Source organism: Glycine soja, chromosome 18, assembly GCF_004193775.1.
Source record: "Glycine soja cultivar W05 chromosome 18, ASM419377v2, whole genome shotgun sequence".
Classification (NCBI taxonomy): domain Eukaryota; kingdom Viridiplantae; phylum Streptophyta; class Magnoliopsida; order Fabales; family Fabaceae; genus Glycine; species Glycine soja.
In genome coordinates, this window is record NC_041019.1 from 56,207,359 (window position 1) to 56,225,044 (window position 17,686).

Here is a 17,686-nt window from a genome sequence, read left to right on the forward strand (position 1 = left end):
TTCATGTTTTGAGTAACTTTAATTATAATTTTCACTTTCATAATTTATAATTTATTTTACATATACTTTTTCTTTTCACTGACTTATTAGTCGCGTAGTGCATTTAGAGATATGTCAAACCTTAATAATAGAAAAAAGAGAGAAGTTAAATCTATATTAAAAAGCTTTTAATACGAAATAAATCTTCAGCTAGACTAAAAAATTAAATCATACTTTTAAAAAGATGAAGTCAAACTTAAAAAAAAAATTATAATAAACAACATACCTTAAACTATTTTTTTAAAAAAAAGTAATGTTTTTATATCTTTTATATTTTGGTTATATTTCAGGAATTTAACTAAAAGGTTAATTGAAAGATAAAAGATTAATTGAAAGCTAAAAAAATTATCTAGCATTAGAAAGTTGATATGATATCTTAAAGTTAAAAAAATTAACTTTTGATAAGTATTCGATAAAATTAATTATGAAATAATTAAAAAATATAAAATGATAAAAAATTAATAAAATTGTGATTTGCTTATAAATGACAATAATGAAAATAATAAATATGTTAAAAATAAAATAAAAGAAATTAACATTTTAAAAAGCTACTTTGAATAACATTTTAAAAAATGACTAAAAACACTTATTTATTGAATAATTAAATAAAATTTTCAGATAATAAAAAAAATTAAAAATTAATTGAAATTTCTTATAAAAATAATTATTATCAAATTTAGTGTTGGTGTTTGTATTTTTAAATCATACTTTTAAAAAGCTGAAGTCAAACTTAAAAAAACTTAGAATAAATAACATACCTTAAACTATTTTTTTTTTTAAAAAAAGTAATGTGTTTATATCTTTTATATTTTGGTTATATTTCACGAAATTAACTAAAAGGTTAATTGAAAGCTAAAAAAATTATCTAGCATAAAGTTGATATGATATCTTAAAAGTTAAAAAAATTAACTTATTAAATAATAAATATTCGATAAAATTAATTATTGAAATAATTAAAAAATATAAAATGACAAAAAATTAATAAAATTGTGATTTTCTTATAAATGACAATAATGAAAATAATAAATATATTAAAAATAAAATAAAAGAAATTAACATTTTAAAAAGTTACTTTGAATAACATTTTAAAAAATGACTAAAAACACTTATTTATTGAATAATTAAATAAAATTTTCAGATAATAAAAAAAATTAAAAATTAATTGAAATTTCTTATAAAAATAATTATTATCAAATTTAGTGTTAGTGTTTGTATTTTTAAATCAATAAATTTGCTCATAATATCTAACAAATTTGATAAAATAGACCTCTTATCCAAATTATGTTAACATTTTTTTATTCATTCTATAAACCTTATTTTTTATTATCAGTGGGATAGAATCAGACATTGAATATTTCTTTCATCCAAAATCAAACTTTAGTTTACAATATCGTAAAAAAAAAAAAAGCCTTATTCAGCCCGCTACAGCAATACCGTTGTTATTCTCTAAGCTTGTTTGTTGATAAGGTTAACTATAAAAGATGTTTTACCCATAAAAATAAAAATGCATTTATTTCCATATTTGGACACAGGCGAGACGCTACGCACGCAACGTAACACCTTTCGTCCACGCAAGATGACAAATGTTTCTTCGTTATCACGCCAAATACTATACTATACATATATTGTCCTTATTCCTTCTTCTCCCATCTCCATTCCTTCCAATGGCTTCAATCTCTCACTTCAGAACCTCCGCGAATTCCTTCCTCTCCCAATACGAACCTCTCTCTCTGCTTCTCGCTCCTCTCCTCTCTCTCCTCTTCGCTCACGCTCTCCGCTCCTTCTTCCACCTCCTCTCCCAGAACGGACTCAAAGCCACGCTCCTAGGGTTTCTCATTAACTCCCTCAAGTACAACACATCACTCCATGCAATCTTTTTATATGCCAACTGCTCTTTTCAATGTGTTTTCTTAACTCATTTTTGCTCCCTTTTTCGATTCGCAGATTGGTCCCTGGCGTGAAGGGATACATAGATGCCGAAAAACAAAAGGTCAGGTTCAGTGTAATTCTCTGTTGAATTAGATTCGACTGAACTTTGGTTTTTTGTCTCGTGAATGGAGTCAACTTCGCATGCATGCCTTTGTTTCTTTCATCGAGCTCTGATTTTGTTTGTTGTTATTTATTTGAGTGGTGGCAATCAGTTTGATTTGATCCTCGGAGATCGAATATGCAATTTGCATGTTCCTTTTATTAAAATAGTGGTTAGTTTGGTTTTTGGAATTGCAGAAATTTTGAGATGAGAGAACTTGAACCAGTCTATGTTATTTTGGTTACAAGACCCAGTTATCTAGAATTGTATTATTGCATTACAATGAGTCAATCACTAAATAGAAGAGACAAGGTAACATTAGACAGGAACAGGACAAATATGAAAACCAAGTTTTTGAAAGGATTCACTGGCTCTCACAGTCTCACTCAATATTTTCCTGCGATGGAATATCAACTCAGACTTTTGTTTGGTATCCTCTTAAAGTTTGGGGTGAAAAATAGGTTTTTCACATTGCTTAACCTTCATCCTTAGGGTAAGTTTGGTATGAGGGTAAAAATCGAAATGAAATAAAGTTGTGAATAAGTTTCATTAGCAACATTGTATTGAGAACTAATCAGTGAATTAAGGGTGCACGAGGTAAAGAAACCTCTTGGATTTGTCCAATAACATTATTTGTCAATTCCAAAAAGAGTTCAATTCATGGTATCCTTCTTGTTCCTCAAGAGGTAGATCAGTGCTATGATTTGTTTCTGGACCTGAGTGTCAAAAATAACATTGGGGATTCCTTTTTGTAACATGTTAATAACTGGGTCATCAGGGTGTACACATAATTTTAACAATTTTCTGCTTTCTTTAAACCATAGATCACTGATGCTGACTAATTTGCTTATTAATCTGGTCACTGAGCATGTAGGTTGTGGATAAGTTGCAATCTGATGGTAAATCTAAAAGAGAAGGTTGGAAAACTGAGTTGCCAAGCACAGGATTAGGGACATCTGTCCTTGAGAAAATGAGAGAGGAGAAAATAAATGATGCGGTTTGGCAAGGCAAATGCTCTGGTACAGTGTATGTTAGTAATTTTTGTAAAAATGTTAAATTCTGATCATTTGTACTTGGGATGCTTTTTTTTTTCTCCCCTCGCCCCCATCCATTTGAGTGTGCTACTTAGGGATAATGAGTTCTGTATTTTTTTTAAATGTATTTATTGTTTATGCCTTGCAGCTACATTGGAGGAAGTGAATCTGATGGACATTTTTCTCTGATAAATGAGGCATGTTCAATGTTAGTAAGACATGACACAGTTTTCAGTTTTATTTTATGTTTTTGTTAATATTAACTGATTAACAATTGTCATTTTACTTTGTAATATTCTTGTAGATGGATTTTTGCATAGATTTGTAGTTTTGAAACTGATTAAAATGTACCTTAGATCATTTGCTTTAGGAGCTGGGAGCATCCCACCGCTGAGTACTATTATCAGATCATGTATTTTTCCTCTACATCAATCTGGCTTCTGACTCTGATCAAGGCATTGTTGGAAGTTTTCCTATTTGTTTGAACTTGAAAATATTCAAAGCATGCCTATGGTTAAGACTTTCAGTTTTTCCAAACAGAAACATACGTGACACCTCTTTGCCGCTCTAACTTTTGCGTGATTATTAATTAAAGGTCATAATCTGGACTAGTTTTATATGTTTCAGAGTCTCACAGAACTGTTTCAAAATTAAGTTTTGGTATCAATTAATGTTGAGGCACTGAAATGACTGACCGTATAGAGAATAATACATCCAATTGGGATTTGAGATATTGTTTAAGGTCATAGCCATGCTCATTAGCTGGGTTGCTGATATTGCTCTATATTGTTGCATGTATACAACAATTCATATTGATGAGATTTCAGGTTTGCTCATACCAATCCCCTGCATTTGGATGTTTTCAAGAGTGTTGCACGCTTTGAGGCAGAAGTGGTTGCAATGACAGCAGCACTTCTTGGAAGTAAGGAAAAGAGTTCTGGACGACAAATATGTGGCAACATGACGTCAGGCGGGACTGAAAGTATATTATTAGCTGTCAAGTCGTCTCGTGACTATATGAAATCTAAGAAAGGAATTACAAGACCTGAAATGTATGTCACCTATATTAATTCATTATTATATATTTGGTAAAATATTTTTTAATATATTTTCAAACCATTAAATTATAGGATTATTCCCGAGTCTGGGCACTCGGCATATGACAAGGCTGCACAGTATTTTAATATCAAACTATGGCGTGTACCAGTTAACAAGAATTTCCAAGCTGATGTGAAAGCGATTCGACGTCATATTAACAAAAATACCATCTTGGTATGAAGTTTTATTTATTTTTATTCTTTTAAAAGATTCAAATATCTTGCCATAGGATTTTATATGTATGCAAACTGCTAATAACTTGAATTCTTGTTGTCAAAATGAAATTGACTGTGGTGATAAATCAGATTGTTGGATCTGCTCCAGGGTTTCCTCATGGAGTAATTGACCCCATTGAAGTAAGTTTTTCAATTTTTTTTCATCTTATGCTGAAAAAGAATATAAGTTCAACTTGCTTGCTGTATTACCATAATGCAGATAATTTGGCAATTTCTTCCGTAGGAACTTGGTCATCTGGCATCAAGCTTTGGTATTTGTTTCCATGTGGACCTTTGCCTTGGTGGCTTTGTATTACCATTTGCTCGTGAGCTTGGGTATATAGTTGGCAACTTGGAATGACTTATTTTATATAACTGATTACTGAACCATCATTCAGTGCTGTTGCCTTTTTAGTTATTCTTTTGGCCTTGCTTTTTACCTTTTTCATTGTTTTAGGCGCTATACTTTTATATTCTGATCTTTGGCACCAAATCCATCAATATATTAAGACTTTGCTTCTTTCTTTGATAATATATTCCATTTTCTTAAAAAAAAAAAAATACTCGAATTTATTCAATTTATCTCTATTTGCAACTGCAAGTCTTATTGTTTGTTTTGGGAATATGGTTCTAGCATAGTATTCTCTTTAACTTCTATTGGGACTGGGGTTAATGTTTTGATTATTGATGATTATAATTTTATAACACATGCAATCGCCCTACCCACACACAATGGGAAAAGAGGCTCTGTTATATTGGAAATTACATGTAGCTCTTGTTGTAACTTTTTGTTAAATGTCAGTACCAATTGAAGTAATTCATGTTCAACCTTTTTCTTCCCAGGTACCACATTCCACCTTTTGATTTTTCTGTTAAAGGGGTTTCTTCAATATCAGTGGATGTACATAAATATGGTTTAGCTCCCAAAGGAACTAGCGTAGTTCTTTACAGAAACCATGAAATCAGAAAGGCAAGGCAATGATTTACTCTAAGTTTTTGGCTGTAACTGATGAATTATTTTCAGTCTTTAGTTTATACCTGAATTCCAAATTGATTATATAATTTTTTGTACTATTCATTTTTGCTACTTCTTGGAAACATCTCACAGAATATGACATGTTCTAATCTTCAGAAAGTATACTTTCTTTCATACTCCTTTTTTTTTATTTCCTTGAGTTGATATCCACCAATGCCATGAAAGTAACAATTTACCATATCATATTTGATTACTGGTGTTTCTACTTGATAACTCAACAGTTTTTTTTTTTTTCTGGTCAAAGTGTCATTTTAAAGATAAGATGTTGCATTACTAGAATTTGATTATTATTTCTCTTGGCTCTTGCACATAGCATGATGGATATCCCAGGCCATACATGCAAATGGTCTCAGTTCAAGAGTTCTTCATCTCATTCTATTCGTAAATCATGAAGAGTTGGTAGATGAAATATTCTTGCATATTTTCTTACTTAAGTATAGTAGGATACTATTCTTAGAGATAAAAACTTTGTTTTTCTTAATACATTTATAGAGACTGGAGATAGAGGATGAATTGTATGACATGGCAAGTCCTTTAACTCAAACATTAAATCAGTTATCAATGTCTGAAATTTTAAGTACGTCATTTTTTACATGGATATTCCTTAAAATCACCCTTCTCAGTGCATCTCATATCCAACTCTTATTATTTTATTGGAATAAAAACAATTTCAAGTTTACAACTCTTGTAAACATATGAAATTTCATTTATAGGAAAGCAGATTAACAGGAAGTATATTGTTTGTGTTGGACAGTTTCTCTGAATATGTAATGTGAAAAACTACTTAAGAAAGCGTAGAGACTAGGTACTAGGTAATCTTGGTGCATTCTATAGGTGTTGTCCCTTGTGTTCCTTTGTATTTGTTGTATGGATAATTTCCTCTTCCCTTGGTCAAATTTTTCCTCTTTTCTATCTATTTTTTTCTATTAAAAAAAGATATTCCAACAGTATATCCTAATTATCTTGTATGTGTATTCCTCCTGCCCTCCCTTTCATTTCTATTTTATGGATTACCTTCTTGCAACATGCCTCTCTGTTATTGGAAAATTGGTTGTTGATTTACTTGCAGCTGATTACTAATGTATTTTCTTTCTGTCTTCTGGACTCTACAGCATCAATTTGTTGCTGGTAAGTTTACTTTTTTTTTTGATAAATGTTATTATGTCTTGGGTAATTGGGGTTATTTTTATATTGTGCATGCATATCTGATCTTGTCCTCCCCCCACCCAAAAATCTTCTGTGTATGATCTTGTTTAAACAATATTGTAAAATGTCCAGGCTTATTAGTTTCCTTTCTCTGAGCGGTTTATGTGACAATCTGCAAGGAAAGGGAAGATGATAGGTAGTGAAGTAAACTTTAAGAGTTTAGACAAGAGCTAGTCTTTATTTATTTTTAGTTCAAGACAGTGGAGTCAGTGATGTATCTGTTTGGAGGAAATGTTTTGTCTCTTACTGGTAATAATTCTGATACGGTGTTTTCTTTTTCTTTTTGTAAACTAATTAGTGTCAATGTCACAGTTACCGAGTGGTCTGGTGGGCTGTATGTATCTCCAACCATAGCTGGAAGCAGGCCTGGAAGTCTTATTGCCGGTGCATGGGCAGCGATGATATCTCTAGGGAAAGAAGGTTATTGTCCACGATCTTTCTGTTTTGCCTTCGAAATAATAATTTGGTTTCCCTTTCTGCTAAGTCAGATGCCTAATGTATGATGTACGGCCAATTTATGGCCTGGTTTATTCTTCAGGTTACTTGAAAAATACAAAAGAAATTATGGAAGGGTCAAGAAGAATACAGCAAGGGTAAGATACTGTGTCTCTTTCTTTCTGTACTTACTCTAATGTTGTGCCTTGTATAATTTTTTTGAAAGTAATGCTCATGTTATATCTGCAGCATAGAGGAGATTGCTGAGTTGTTTATTGTTGGAAAACCCGACATGACGATAGTGGCTTTTGGATCCGACGTTCTAGATATATTCGAAGTCAATGATGTTATGTCATCCAAAGGGTGGCATTTGAATGCATTACAGCGACCCAACAGGTAGGGCTTTTAGATTGGGGGGGACACTGTCCAGTGTTTTCTGGGTTAAAGTGTACTTCATGGTCACTTTTAAAAAACTGAAGATATTTTAATCTTTGTGCTTGAATCAGCATCCATATCTGTGTGACACTGCAACATGTGCCAATTGTTGAAGACTTTCTCAATGATCTGAAGGAATCTGTGAAAACTGTAAGTTCTTTACTTATGTGGAATCCTAGTTATGAATGAATAATTTATTATGTGACTATGGACTAAGAATTAAGATACTCTTTCCAGGCCACCAGCAGAGGGTGGTTGCAGGGGTATGGCTGTTGATGTAACAGTTCACTTGTTATAATACAATACCACTGTCTTAATTCGATTGGTATTTTCTGTTTCACTCTTTTCTTTCATTCCAATTTCAGGTGAAAGCAAATCCAGGTCCAATAAGTGGAGGCCTAGCACCTATATATGGCGCCGCAGGGAAGATGCCAGATAGAGGCATGGTCCAGGAATTGCTGGTAGATTATATGGACGGTACCTGCTAATGGCGTTCGACATTTCTACCAGACTTTTCTGGCGACATGTACTGTAGTGGACCTTTACTTGATAATATTCCATTTTATAGTGCATTCTTTCATATTGGGGAGAAAACTGAAGACTAATAATAAGGCCTTGTTTGTTTGTGTGTGTGCCATTGTACGTTTAAGAGGCCACGTTGTTTTAGATTCACATCTGAGCATTATTATCATGGATGGGTGGGGGGGAGTTCGTTGCTATTTCACAATCTTGCTCTTGACATTGAGGACAGTAATATTTCTGAAACCCCCATAACCAAAAATAATGCACATGTGATTGATTGTACAAAAACAAAATGTACGTGTGATTGATAATCATCATAAATATAAGGGTGAAAATCAGGGTTACAGACCAGTGTAATGCTTATCCATCAGTCCACAATAAGAGCTGGGCATGGATAGGAACAGTATTTTTGTCGTGATGATAAAAAAATTTGGAGGGAATCAGACTTTGTTCTCCTTGATGAGTAATTACATTACATTCTCATCCTTTCTAATTTTAAAATGTTTTTCTTGTGAGACATAAATGTGTTATATACGTTAGTCTATTTTAATTTTATATGAATAAACTTCTTAATGAACATAAATAATTGTGAATAGTGTATTTACAAAATGAATTTTGAGTGAAGAATTTAATTTTTAAGTAGATCTGTAGCATTATAAATCAAATAAATTTGTTTGAATAGTCCAAATAATTTTAAAAATGATGAGAATTTTATAAGGATTTTTTTTGAGTAAAATGAAAGTTTAAAAAATCATTCTCTATTTCTCAATTTTATGTTAACTCTCTCATTCAAAGTTTTGGAGGGTCTCATTTCCAAATCTTTTAGACAATTTTTAGATGCAATTTTTTTGGTAGCTTTGTTAGTGTTCTCCAATTAGTGTTAAAGTTTTATCTTGATGATTTATATTGACATCTATGTAAATTTTTATTAAATAGATTATTGACGTAAAACTCTAATTTCTTCTTAGAGAACATAACATTTAATACAAATGTTTATTATACAGAATATCAAAATAAAATTTTAATTCTAATTGGAGAATAGTAGTATTAATTTAGAGAATTGTACTTAAGTTTTGTCCTTTCTTCCCTTGCTTCTCTTTGTAACTTTTTTCTTTCTTACACGTATCTCTCTCCTCGCACTTGTTGTATCATGTATGTTCTCTCTTTTTTGTAGCTTTCCTTATTTCTCTCTTCTACACGTCTCTCCTTTTTCTCCTCTCTTCTGCATCTCTTTTCCACATACCACTCCCTCCCTCTTTTGCACCCTTCTCTTCCTCACAAATCTTTATCCTCATCCACTAGCAAATGCTATATTTTAGTGACAAGATACACATTTAGGCTTTTATGAGTATTTTTTTTTCTTGTTAAACGGTATTTCTATAGTCACAAATTATATTGAAATCAAAATCAAAATATATTTTTTTGTCAACAAGTCATTGCAATTGATCGACCTAAGGTACTAGAAGTTGGAGAAGGCAACAATTGCCTTGATTTTCATAGCTAAGCGTGATTGCCAATATTTTCAATCGCACCCTATAGTAGTTAGAACTGACCTGATAATTCGAGCAATTCTACATTAGTCAAACCTGACTAGAAACTTTCATTTGTTGTAATACAAAATGAGTAAACTACTAATTTCATCCTTGAAGTATTTACTTCCTAAGTGGTCGATAAAGCAACAAAAAATGTATTATAAAGTTCTTGAAATATTAGAAATCATAAATGTTAAAAAAATCAAATTAATCATTAAACTTTACTAAAATACGTCAATTTATGAGCTTACGTGATGAATATTTAACATATAAGAGATTATTTAACTTATGAATTATGATCGTTAAATTTCTCATTGCACATAAGAGATTATTTAAACAATTTTATTACTTTAAAACCATTTAAGGGGTATTAATTTGTGGACACAATTGGTAGTTTATTCAATACAAAATCATACAAAGCTATTAATCCCAGCAAAAATCGTAGTATGATGACATATTTTTTATTGATGGAAGGCCTGCCAGTAATAAGGTCCTTAAAAGCAATATTATATTTGTTTCAATTGGTGTTATTCTCTGTTTAACAACAATATCTATTTTTGTATTATAAATTAGAATGCCTAAGTGTGACTTCTACTCTCCTCGTTCATTTAGTTAAGCATTGTCTATGTAATTAGCTGAAATCTTCTCTCAACTATTCTCAATCTTTGGAATTATAAGATTAATTTAATGATAAAAAAAAGATTATGAATTTGATTTTTCACTAAAAAATTAATAATTAACAATGAAGCTTTATCGATAAAAAAAAAAAAAACATTTTCATTGGCATCATTTACTTAGATAATAGCAATATTGTCCCCCACTCCCCGTAGCCATGTGTCACGTGGAATTGCCATGATCGCATAATCAAAGAAGCTAACTGTAGAGTCGAGAATATGTATATGAAACTTTCTGGTCGAGTAATATTATCTCACCATTGCTCATGAAACTCCCAGAACTGGTAATAATGTAAAATAGTAAATGCAATTATTACGTATTTATTTTCTTATTCGTATTTTTAGAAAAGAATGTTTCTTGATCTATATCTACACGTTTAGTAACTTTATGTGTCTCTATAACTTACCTTTTTTCCTTTCTTTTTCCGAATTTCGCTATACCTTACTCAAATACTCATGTTCGCATCCGTTACATGTATTTAATTAAATAAAAAAGTTATTCTATATAATTATAAAGATAAAATGTTAGAGAATTATCATTGACACTTCTCAAGTCTCAACCATTAAACTTGAAGGAGGACATCGTAACAGCACTATACTATGGTATAATCACAAAAATGAACAACAATTAGTTATTTTCAATTTTAACATAAAACAAAATAATTTTGTACGATCGTCTAATCACAATCTTTTATATATAATAAATTTATTAATTTTTATGATAATTACTTTAAAAATTATATTATCGATAATTTGTAATCAACTAACCATAACAAGTATCATTAGACTCTTTCATGAGAAATGATATTTATATAACAACTCATACAATAAATCTTATAAAATTTTAAAATATAATAAATGATTATATTTAAATTATACATAGCAAGTTTCCAAATCTTATTAAATAAAATCGAATTATAGATTTGAGTTTCAAACGAACTACAGCTAATATCTTTGAGATGTGATTGTATTTGCAAGTGGGAACAATCGAAGAAGAATAAAGTGAGAGGAAAAAAAAACTAAAATATATCATTTTTCACTTTTGATCTTTACTCATCGACTTTTACGACCATTGCCAAACATCGTTTGAAATAAGAGTTTACATAAAGTAATTAGACACGGTTGAGGAATTATTGTCTCTCACTGTCAAATGATATATCAAAAAAATTGACAGCTTTGGTTAGTTTTAGAAGGAAAAAAAAAGGGTCCAAGTGAGGCAAATTTTAACTATTGCATGACGCGTGGACGGTTGTCACGCGTCACAAAACATATCTATCGTTAATATCGTTTCATTCGAATCTTAAAAAATACATAAGGTTAATAATTTCATCCAACAGAATCACAAAGAACACTAGGGACACTGTTTTGATCTGCCATAATCTGCCAACATATATGCCCTAGTTGCATTCTCCACTTACAACTTACAACTTACAACTGAATCTGTGGGTGGTCAAATAATCAAATTCCAATACTCTCCAAAGCAATAGCCCTGTTTTTTTATAAGAAAAGTTACTATTAACATTTTTACATTGGCTAGCTATATTAGTTGATCAAAATTCAAAATATACCTTGTGCAAGTTCCAACGACTTGAATAAATTTGTTGCTTTGGAATTTTTTTTAAGTAAGATCAAATATGTTATCTTAATTGTTAATAATGTTAAATGAGGAAATCAATGATTAATATTCTAATATACTTATGGTTTAATATACATATCACCTAATATCATCCATTAATTATTTTTTTCATGGTCAAACTTACTTCTTTTACTTGACGAACAACTATCTCTAGAAGAGTTAGATATATTTATTTAAACTTTCATAAAAAAATATCTATTTATTTAAACTAACTTTTGATTAATTTTAGGGATTTGAGTTAAAGCTTCTCAATTCTAACACAATTTGTTTAGATAGAATTGGTGTGAAAAAAATATTGAATGACTATATGAAATTATTGTGAGACAACTTAGGGCTCGTTTAGATAATTCTTTTCATAAATACTCATAAGAAAAAATAATAAGAAGATAAAATAATTTAAGTTTCTGACATTTGTGTTTATTTTTTATAATAAACATAATTTCATTTCATAGGTACATTTGAGGAAGACAATAATTCTTTTTTTGGAGGCCTTTTATCCTCTTGGTAGGCCCTTCACCATGGATTTGTGTTTTAAACTTTTATCAATATCAAAGATCAGTCATTAAAACAAATTGTAAACAAAAGAGTGATGAATTTCGATAATATTGACTCCAATAATAATCCTAATAGTATTTTGATAATAGTTATAATAATAATTTTGATAATAATTTCGATAATAATAAGAAGTAGGGATTGAATAGTAAAAGTCTTTAAAAGAAATGGAGATTGGAAAAAATAAAGATTTCAAGAAAAAATATAAATCGAAAAATATAAAGGGTTTAGAGGAAAATAAAAATTGGAATTAAAATGTTAGTTGAAAATATTGTCCTAACCTAACTTGTTGATGCGTAAACGTCAAGTGAACTCGAGAGGATACGATGATGTTACATGTTTTAACCCTTATTATAACATGCAAGTTCTATATTTATAGAGCACAAATTATAACTATCCCTAATAACTACAAACTTTCACTAAATCTTCACCATCGATGACTTTGGTCTTCAATCTTTATCATTGATTGCTTTATTTTTAATTTTCACCATCCATAACTTTGAACTTTGATATATACAGTTGATAATTTTGTCTTCAATTTTCAATGTTGAAGACTTTGATGTTTGTCTTTCAATAATGATCCAAATATCAATTTTTGATATAATTGAAAAATGGCGGTATTAACACTTGTATAAGTTAAAATTAACTTACTAAAGGAGTTTAATTTAATTGATTAAATATGATGCAAGGATATTATAATTTTTTTGATATTATCTTTTATTCTTATTCATAAAAAAACTAAAATTAACTTATGCTCTTAGTATTTGTAGAAATTCTTTTCATTTAATTTTAAAAAAAATTAAGATACATAAGTTAATTTTAACTTATAAAAAAATTCAATATATTTTATCTTCTTATTATCTTTTCATATAAATATTTATAGAAAAAATATTTAAACATAACTTTAATGAAATACATTTGAATATCAATTTGCCCTTAATTTTTCTGCATCCCGAATTGGGAACTTCCTTGGAAGGTTACTAATAAAAAAAATTATTTTATTAAAGTGTGCAATATCTACTAATAAACAAGCAACAAGTTGAGTTTTCATTGAGTGAACCAATAAAACTGCAATTCACACACAAATAAAAAAAATGTCTTTATATTCATTTTTTTTATTTCTACTGTTCTTTCTCTCATCTAACAAATAGAACTTCTTTTTTATCTTTTCTCATTTTTATTTATCCAAATGATGCAACAATAGTTACCAAATCATTATAACCATGTTGGCAGAAAGAGTCAAAGATGTGGATCAATATTTACAAGAATGGGAAAGTACATTTAACTTTCTTCTGGAAAGAGGAGTACGTAGTGACTAATGAGTCTGAAACACCATATGGCAACATTGCTAACGACATATAAAACATACCATATTCCTTTTACGGGGGGAGAGGGTCCCCTCACCTACTATTTGGTTCAGAGTTTATGAATAATGAATTTATTATCACTGCTCCAGAATAACACAGTTCAAACGGTTGCCAAGTGTATCAACTTGGTGCTCTACCAAACCCAACTCACTGTGGTGAACATGGGAAAAAAATGTTAAAACATACATTTTTATTTTTCTTTTCAAGAAATAAGACGTGCCATTCTCACCATTATGGTTTAATCAGCACTTATCCAACCAAAATTTGTCAAAATTTTCCAGTTGTGCAACATTGTCCCTTGGACAATTAGCCTCAACCCACATCACAATACTAAATAACCAACATCAAAATTGCAACACTTAGGAAACAATAATTGAAAATGAAATAGGAAACATGGCATATCATTTACAAGGGTCTAAACTGTTAACGTGTCTAGACACTTTTTATTGCCTCAGGCTGAAGAGATGGGACCCTGGATTCTTCTATGGTCTAGACTATTCTAACTTCTTGTCTGAAGGAGAAAAGATACATTTGTTGGTCAATTGTTTGTCAATTGTTTTATGCTCTATTGGCATCAACCAATGATTTGGAGATTATCCAATCACAAGAATCAATGGCTCATCACTACTCAAACGCAAACTCTACTAATTAATGAGATGCACGAGGCACATTATGTTGCACACACACGTCGTGGTACATCATGAGTACCAAACTATTTCATATGGTTAATATGCGTGTTCAAGTACAAACCAGAAAGTGTGAGGCAGTTGATGCATGGCATCTTAATTCTTAACAATGGACAAAAGAATACTGATAAGTAATATTTTCTATACCAAATCATTCATAAAAATTATAAGCCTTACTGTTAGTCGACCTTGCACATGATCAGATTAGCGTGTTTAGGACCCACTTGATTTAATGCTGAGATATAACAGCAAACAATGTTTGTAAGTTTCTCTATGTTTTTCTTGCTGTATCCTCTCTATAAGACATCACTGATTCTCACCAATATTTTATATGTTCTTTTTAAGATATCATTTAAGTACGATAGACAATCCCTCCAATTACCTTATCTTCCCAAGTTAGGCAACCAAAACTCCAAAGATTTTTGTTGAATATCAAAGATGAAGGTGAGATCCTTTATCAATCATGCCTTGCAGAACAAAATATTCACTGTACATACTCTTCTAAGTTGGTTTCCTCATTTATTTTTTTTAATTTTTTGCTGCAGTTACTAGGCTGGATGCACAGGAAACTTCGCCAGAATAGTAGTGAACCATTCAAGGACTTGGTCATTGGTAAGTCATATGCCGTTAGCAAGCTACATATTTATGTTCTTCCATACATGCATTAACTATGTGATGGCCATGAAATTAGTAAAAAACCAGTGGCGCTACATTAAAGCAAAATTTACCATACTAGACAATAGATAACTTGATTTCTGATGATGACCTTTGAACTGTAAGTTAAGGAGAATTCAAATATTCTCTTGCAAACACTTATGACCACAAATATAGGCCCATGATGAAGACACAGTATTAACCACCTAGGTACAAACATTGAAATTGAAAGGCTATGATTAAATTTGAGGTATTATGAAAATAAAGTGGAATGACTGGCTAGAATTGAAAATTGGAACATAAAAAGTAGACTGTTTAAAAAGCTGTTAAGAGTAATAAGATCCATAAAATCTCTACTAGCATAAGATCGGAATTGGGAAGAGTCTAGCCGAATGCTATCATGGAATTCCACTTCTCATGTTATGCCTCTCAATTACCATAGTTCCTTTAAATTTGTTTGTTTCAGGGAATTCTTGCAATTGTCTTTCAGGGCAGGCACCACTTGATGATGAACAAGTCTATCAGAAACCAAACCTTGGGATCAGACTTTCCAAACATGCTCAGAAAGGTCACAACAACCTTAGAAACTCTTTTGCTGGCCTAGAAGCAGCAAGAGTAGATGAAGACTATGAGGGAGAATACTTCCCTGGCTTCCTTGCAATTGGAACTCTTGGTTCAGAACGAGTATCTGACCCCTCAACAACACCATCATTTCCCATTTCTGTTGAGAGCATAACTGAAAAAGAAGATGAAGTCACTGAGAATGATCTGAAGCTCATCAATGATGAGCTAGAGAAAGTTCTAGGAGCTGAAACCAAGGATGATGTTAGCATTGACTCCTCAAGGAGGACTAGCCATGTTAGCACTGGGAGAAGCAGCCATGTCAGCACTGGGAGAAGCAGCCATGTCAGCATAATAACACTCAGTGGAAAGCCAATAGAAGGCACAGAACCAAATGGAAATGGTGCTGCAATTTGTCCACTCCAGGGATATCTCTTTGGAACAGCTATTGAACTGTCTGAAACAACTGCAGCAGCAGCAAAGAAAGAACATAGGACTTCGCTCGGGGAGCTGTTTCAGAGAAGCAAATCAGCTGAGGAGAATTTCAGTGCAAAATGTGAAAAGGAGGACAAAAGAGCTGAGAAGGAAGTGGACAAGTCTGCCATGAACCTGATGAAAGAAAAGCTGAAGAAAAGAATGCTCCATGCTTATTCTAAGAATTCTACTTCAATAAATGGTGGGCCTATTGATTCTGCTTCTGCTGAGACAAAACTGAATAAGGTACACAAATAGGTTCTATAACTTTCTATTTGCACTTGTTTCTGTATAACTACTATGCATTACCATAATCTTTAGTATGAGTAATGATTATCAACGTGTTACATTAAAATTGTATAAAAATATATTGAATAAGGACTATTACATAAAGTAACCAGCATTCTTCGTGTTGATTTTTATAGCTTTGCATTTTAATGTTCTTTTCTTTTTGCCTTAAATAGCATATTATTTATTTATGGTCTTAGTCTTGACATGTAGTATTATTCTGGTTATGACTGTAGCTATGTTTGTGGTTTTTAGATTCTCCATATGTTCCGCAAGAAAGTTCACCCTGAAAGTTCAACAGCTGCACAAAAATCTGCTAAACACCACAAGAACCAGAAGAAGAAGAAAACAATCAATGAAGGAGGCTACAACAAAAGTGACCTGGTGCATCCAGAGGAAGATTCATCTGTCAACAGGGAGTACTGGATCAAAACAGATGCAGATTGTAAGTATACAAAGATTTTTCATTGGCCTATTTCACAGTTTAACCTATGCTATGTATTTAAATTTTTCATAGGCCCATTATAGAATTTCATAATTCTGTTGATGAAAGCAGCAAGTGATTGTAACATAGCAAATCATTTGTAGCATCTCTATTTTCAGTTTCAGTCTTATGTGTTGCTTCTTCTACCCTGACTCAGTTTTCTTTTTCTCTGTGCATTGCAGACTTAGTTCTAGAGCTGTGAAAGACGGAGAAGAAATTGTGCTGTTTATAAGCTGTCATCCTCTATTAGTAATACCTAATATTGTGTTTGTACTGTGAAAACTTATATATAAAACGAATAATTGAGGTAGTTTCAGTGTCTACCTCATGGTGGTCAGTGTGAAATGTAAGATTTGTCTAGTAATAATAAAAGAAGAAAAATATAAATCATAGCTATTTAGTTGACAATATAAATTGGGTATAAATTATAATCACAGAATCCACCGTCAAATCATCGATGTATGCTAGCATAATGAATAAATACTGGAACTAGTTTATGGGGGTGGATGTGGATATATACGTGACAAGATATGTTTAAATTGTGACTGTGGCTATTTTGATAAAAGGTTTGATTATCTTTTTTTTTCTCTCTCAATAGTTACCACAACCTTTCGTTTTAGTCACTATAGATTAAAATATCTCATTTTATTTCACATAATAGATTTTTTTTTTAACCCTTATAGTCCTCGGGGTCTTAAATCACCTAAAATTGTTAGATACTTTAAAATC

General features: G+C 31.2%; 2 protein-coding genes across 4 annotated transcripts; both read left to right on the forward strand.

Moving 5' to 3' along the window:
* The first annotated feature begins 1,670 nt into the window (after positions 1-1,670).
* Positions 1,671-8,519, forward strand: LOC114395434 (sphingosine-1-phosphate lyase-like). Its single transcript, XM_028357217.1, has 15 exons — positions 1,671-1,888; positions 1,984-2,029; positions 2,943-3,094; positions 3,251-3,310; positions 3,930-4,154; positions 4,233-4,374; positions 4,506-4,556; positions 4,660-4,751; positions 5,259-5,385; positions 6,564-6,579; positions 6,970-7,077; positions 7,196-7,250; positions 7,342-7,488; positions 7,599-7,677; positions 7,893-8,519. Exons 1-15 carry the CDS (start codon positions 1,704-1,706, stop codon positions 8,013-8,015), a joined length of 1,608 nt encoding a protein of 535 aa, XP_028213018.1. The 5' UTR covers positions 1,671-1,703; the 3' UTR covers positions 8,016-8,519.
* Positions 8,520-14,511: 5,992 nt separating this feature from the next.
* LOC114395651 (protein LAZY 1-like) lies at positions 14,512-17,462 on the forward strand. Of its 3 annotated transcripts, none has more exons than XM_028357481.1 (6): positions 14,512-14,757; positions 14,842-14,940; positions 15,042-15,108; positions 15,617-16,431; positions 16,729-16,918; positions 17,140-17,462. In XM_028357481.1, exons 2-6 carry the CDS (start codon positions 14,935-14,937, stop codon positions 17,157-17,159), a joined length of 1,098 nt encoding a protein of 365 aa, XP_028213282.1. In that variant the 5' UTR covers positions 14,512-14,757; positions 14,842-14,934; the 3' UTR covers positions 17,160-17,462. The 3 variants fall into 3 exon arrangements, with proteins under 3 accessions (XP_028213282.1, XP_028213284.1, XP_028213283.1); XM_028357483.1 differs by having other exon boundaries at positions 15,641-16,431; XM_028357482.1 differs by lacking the exon at positions 14,512-14,757 and having other exon boundaries at positions 14,791-14,940.
* The last annotated feature ends 224 nt before the right edge of the window (positions 17,463-17,686 follow it).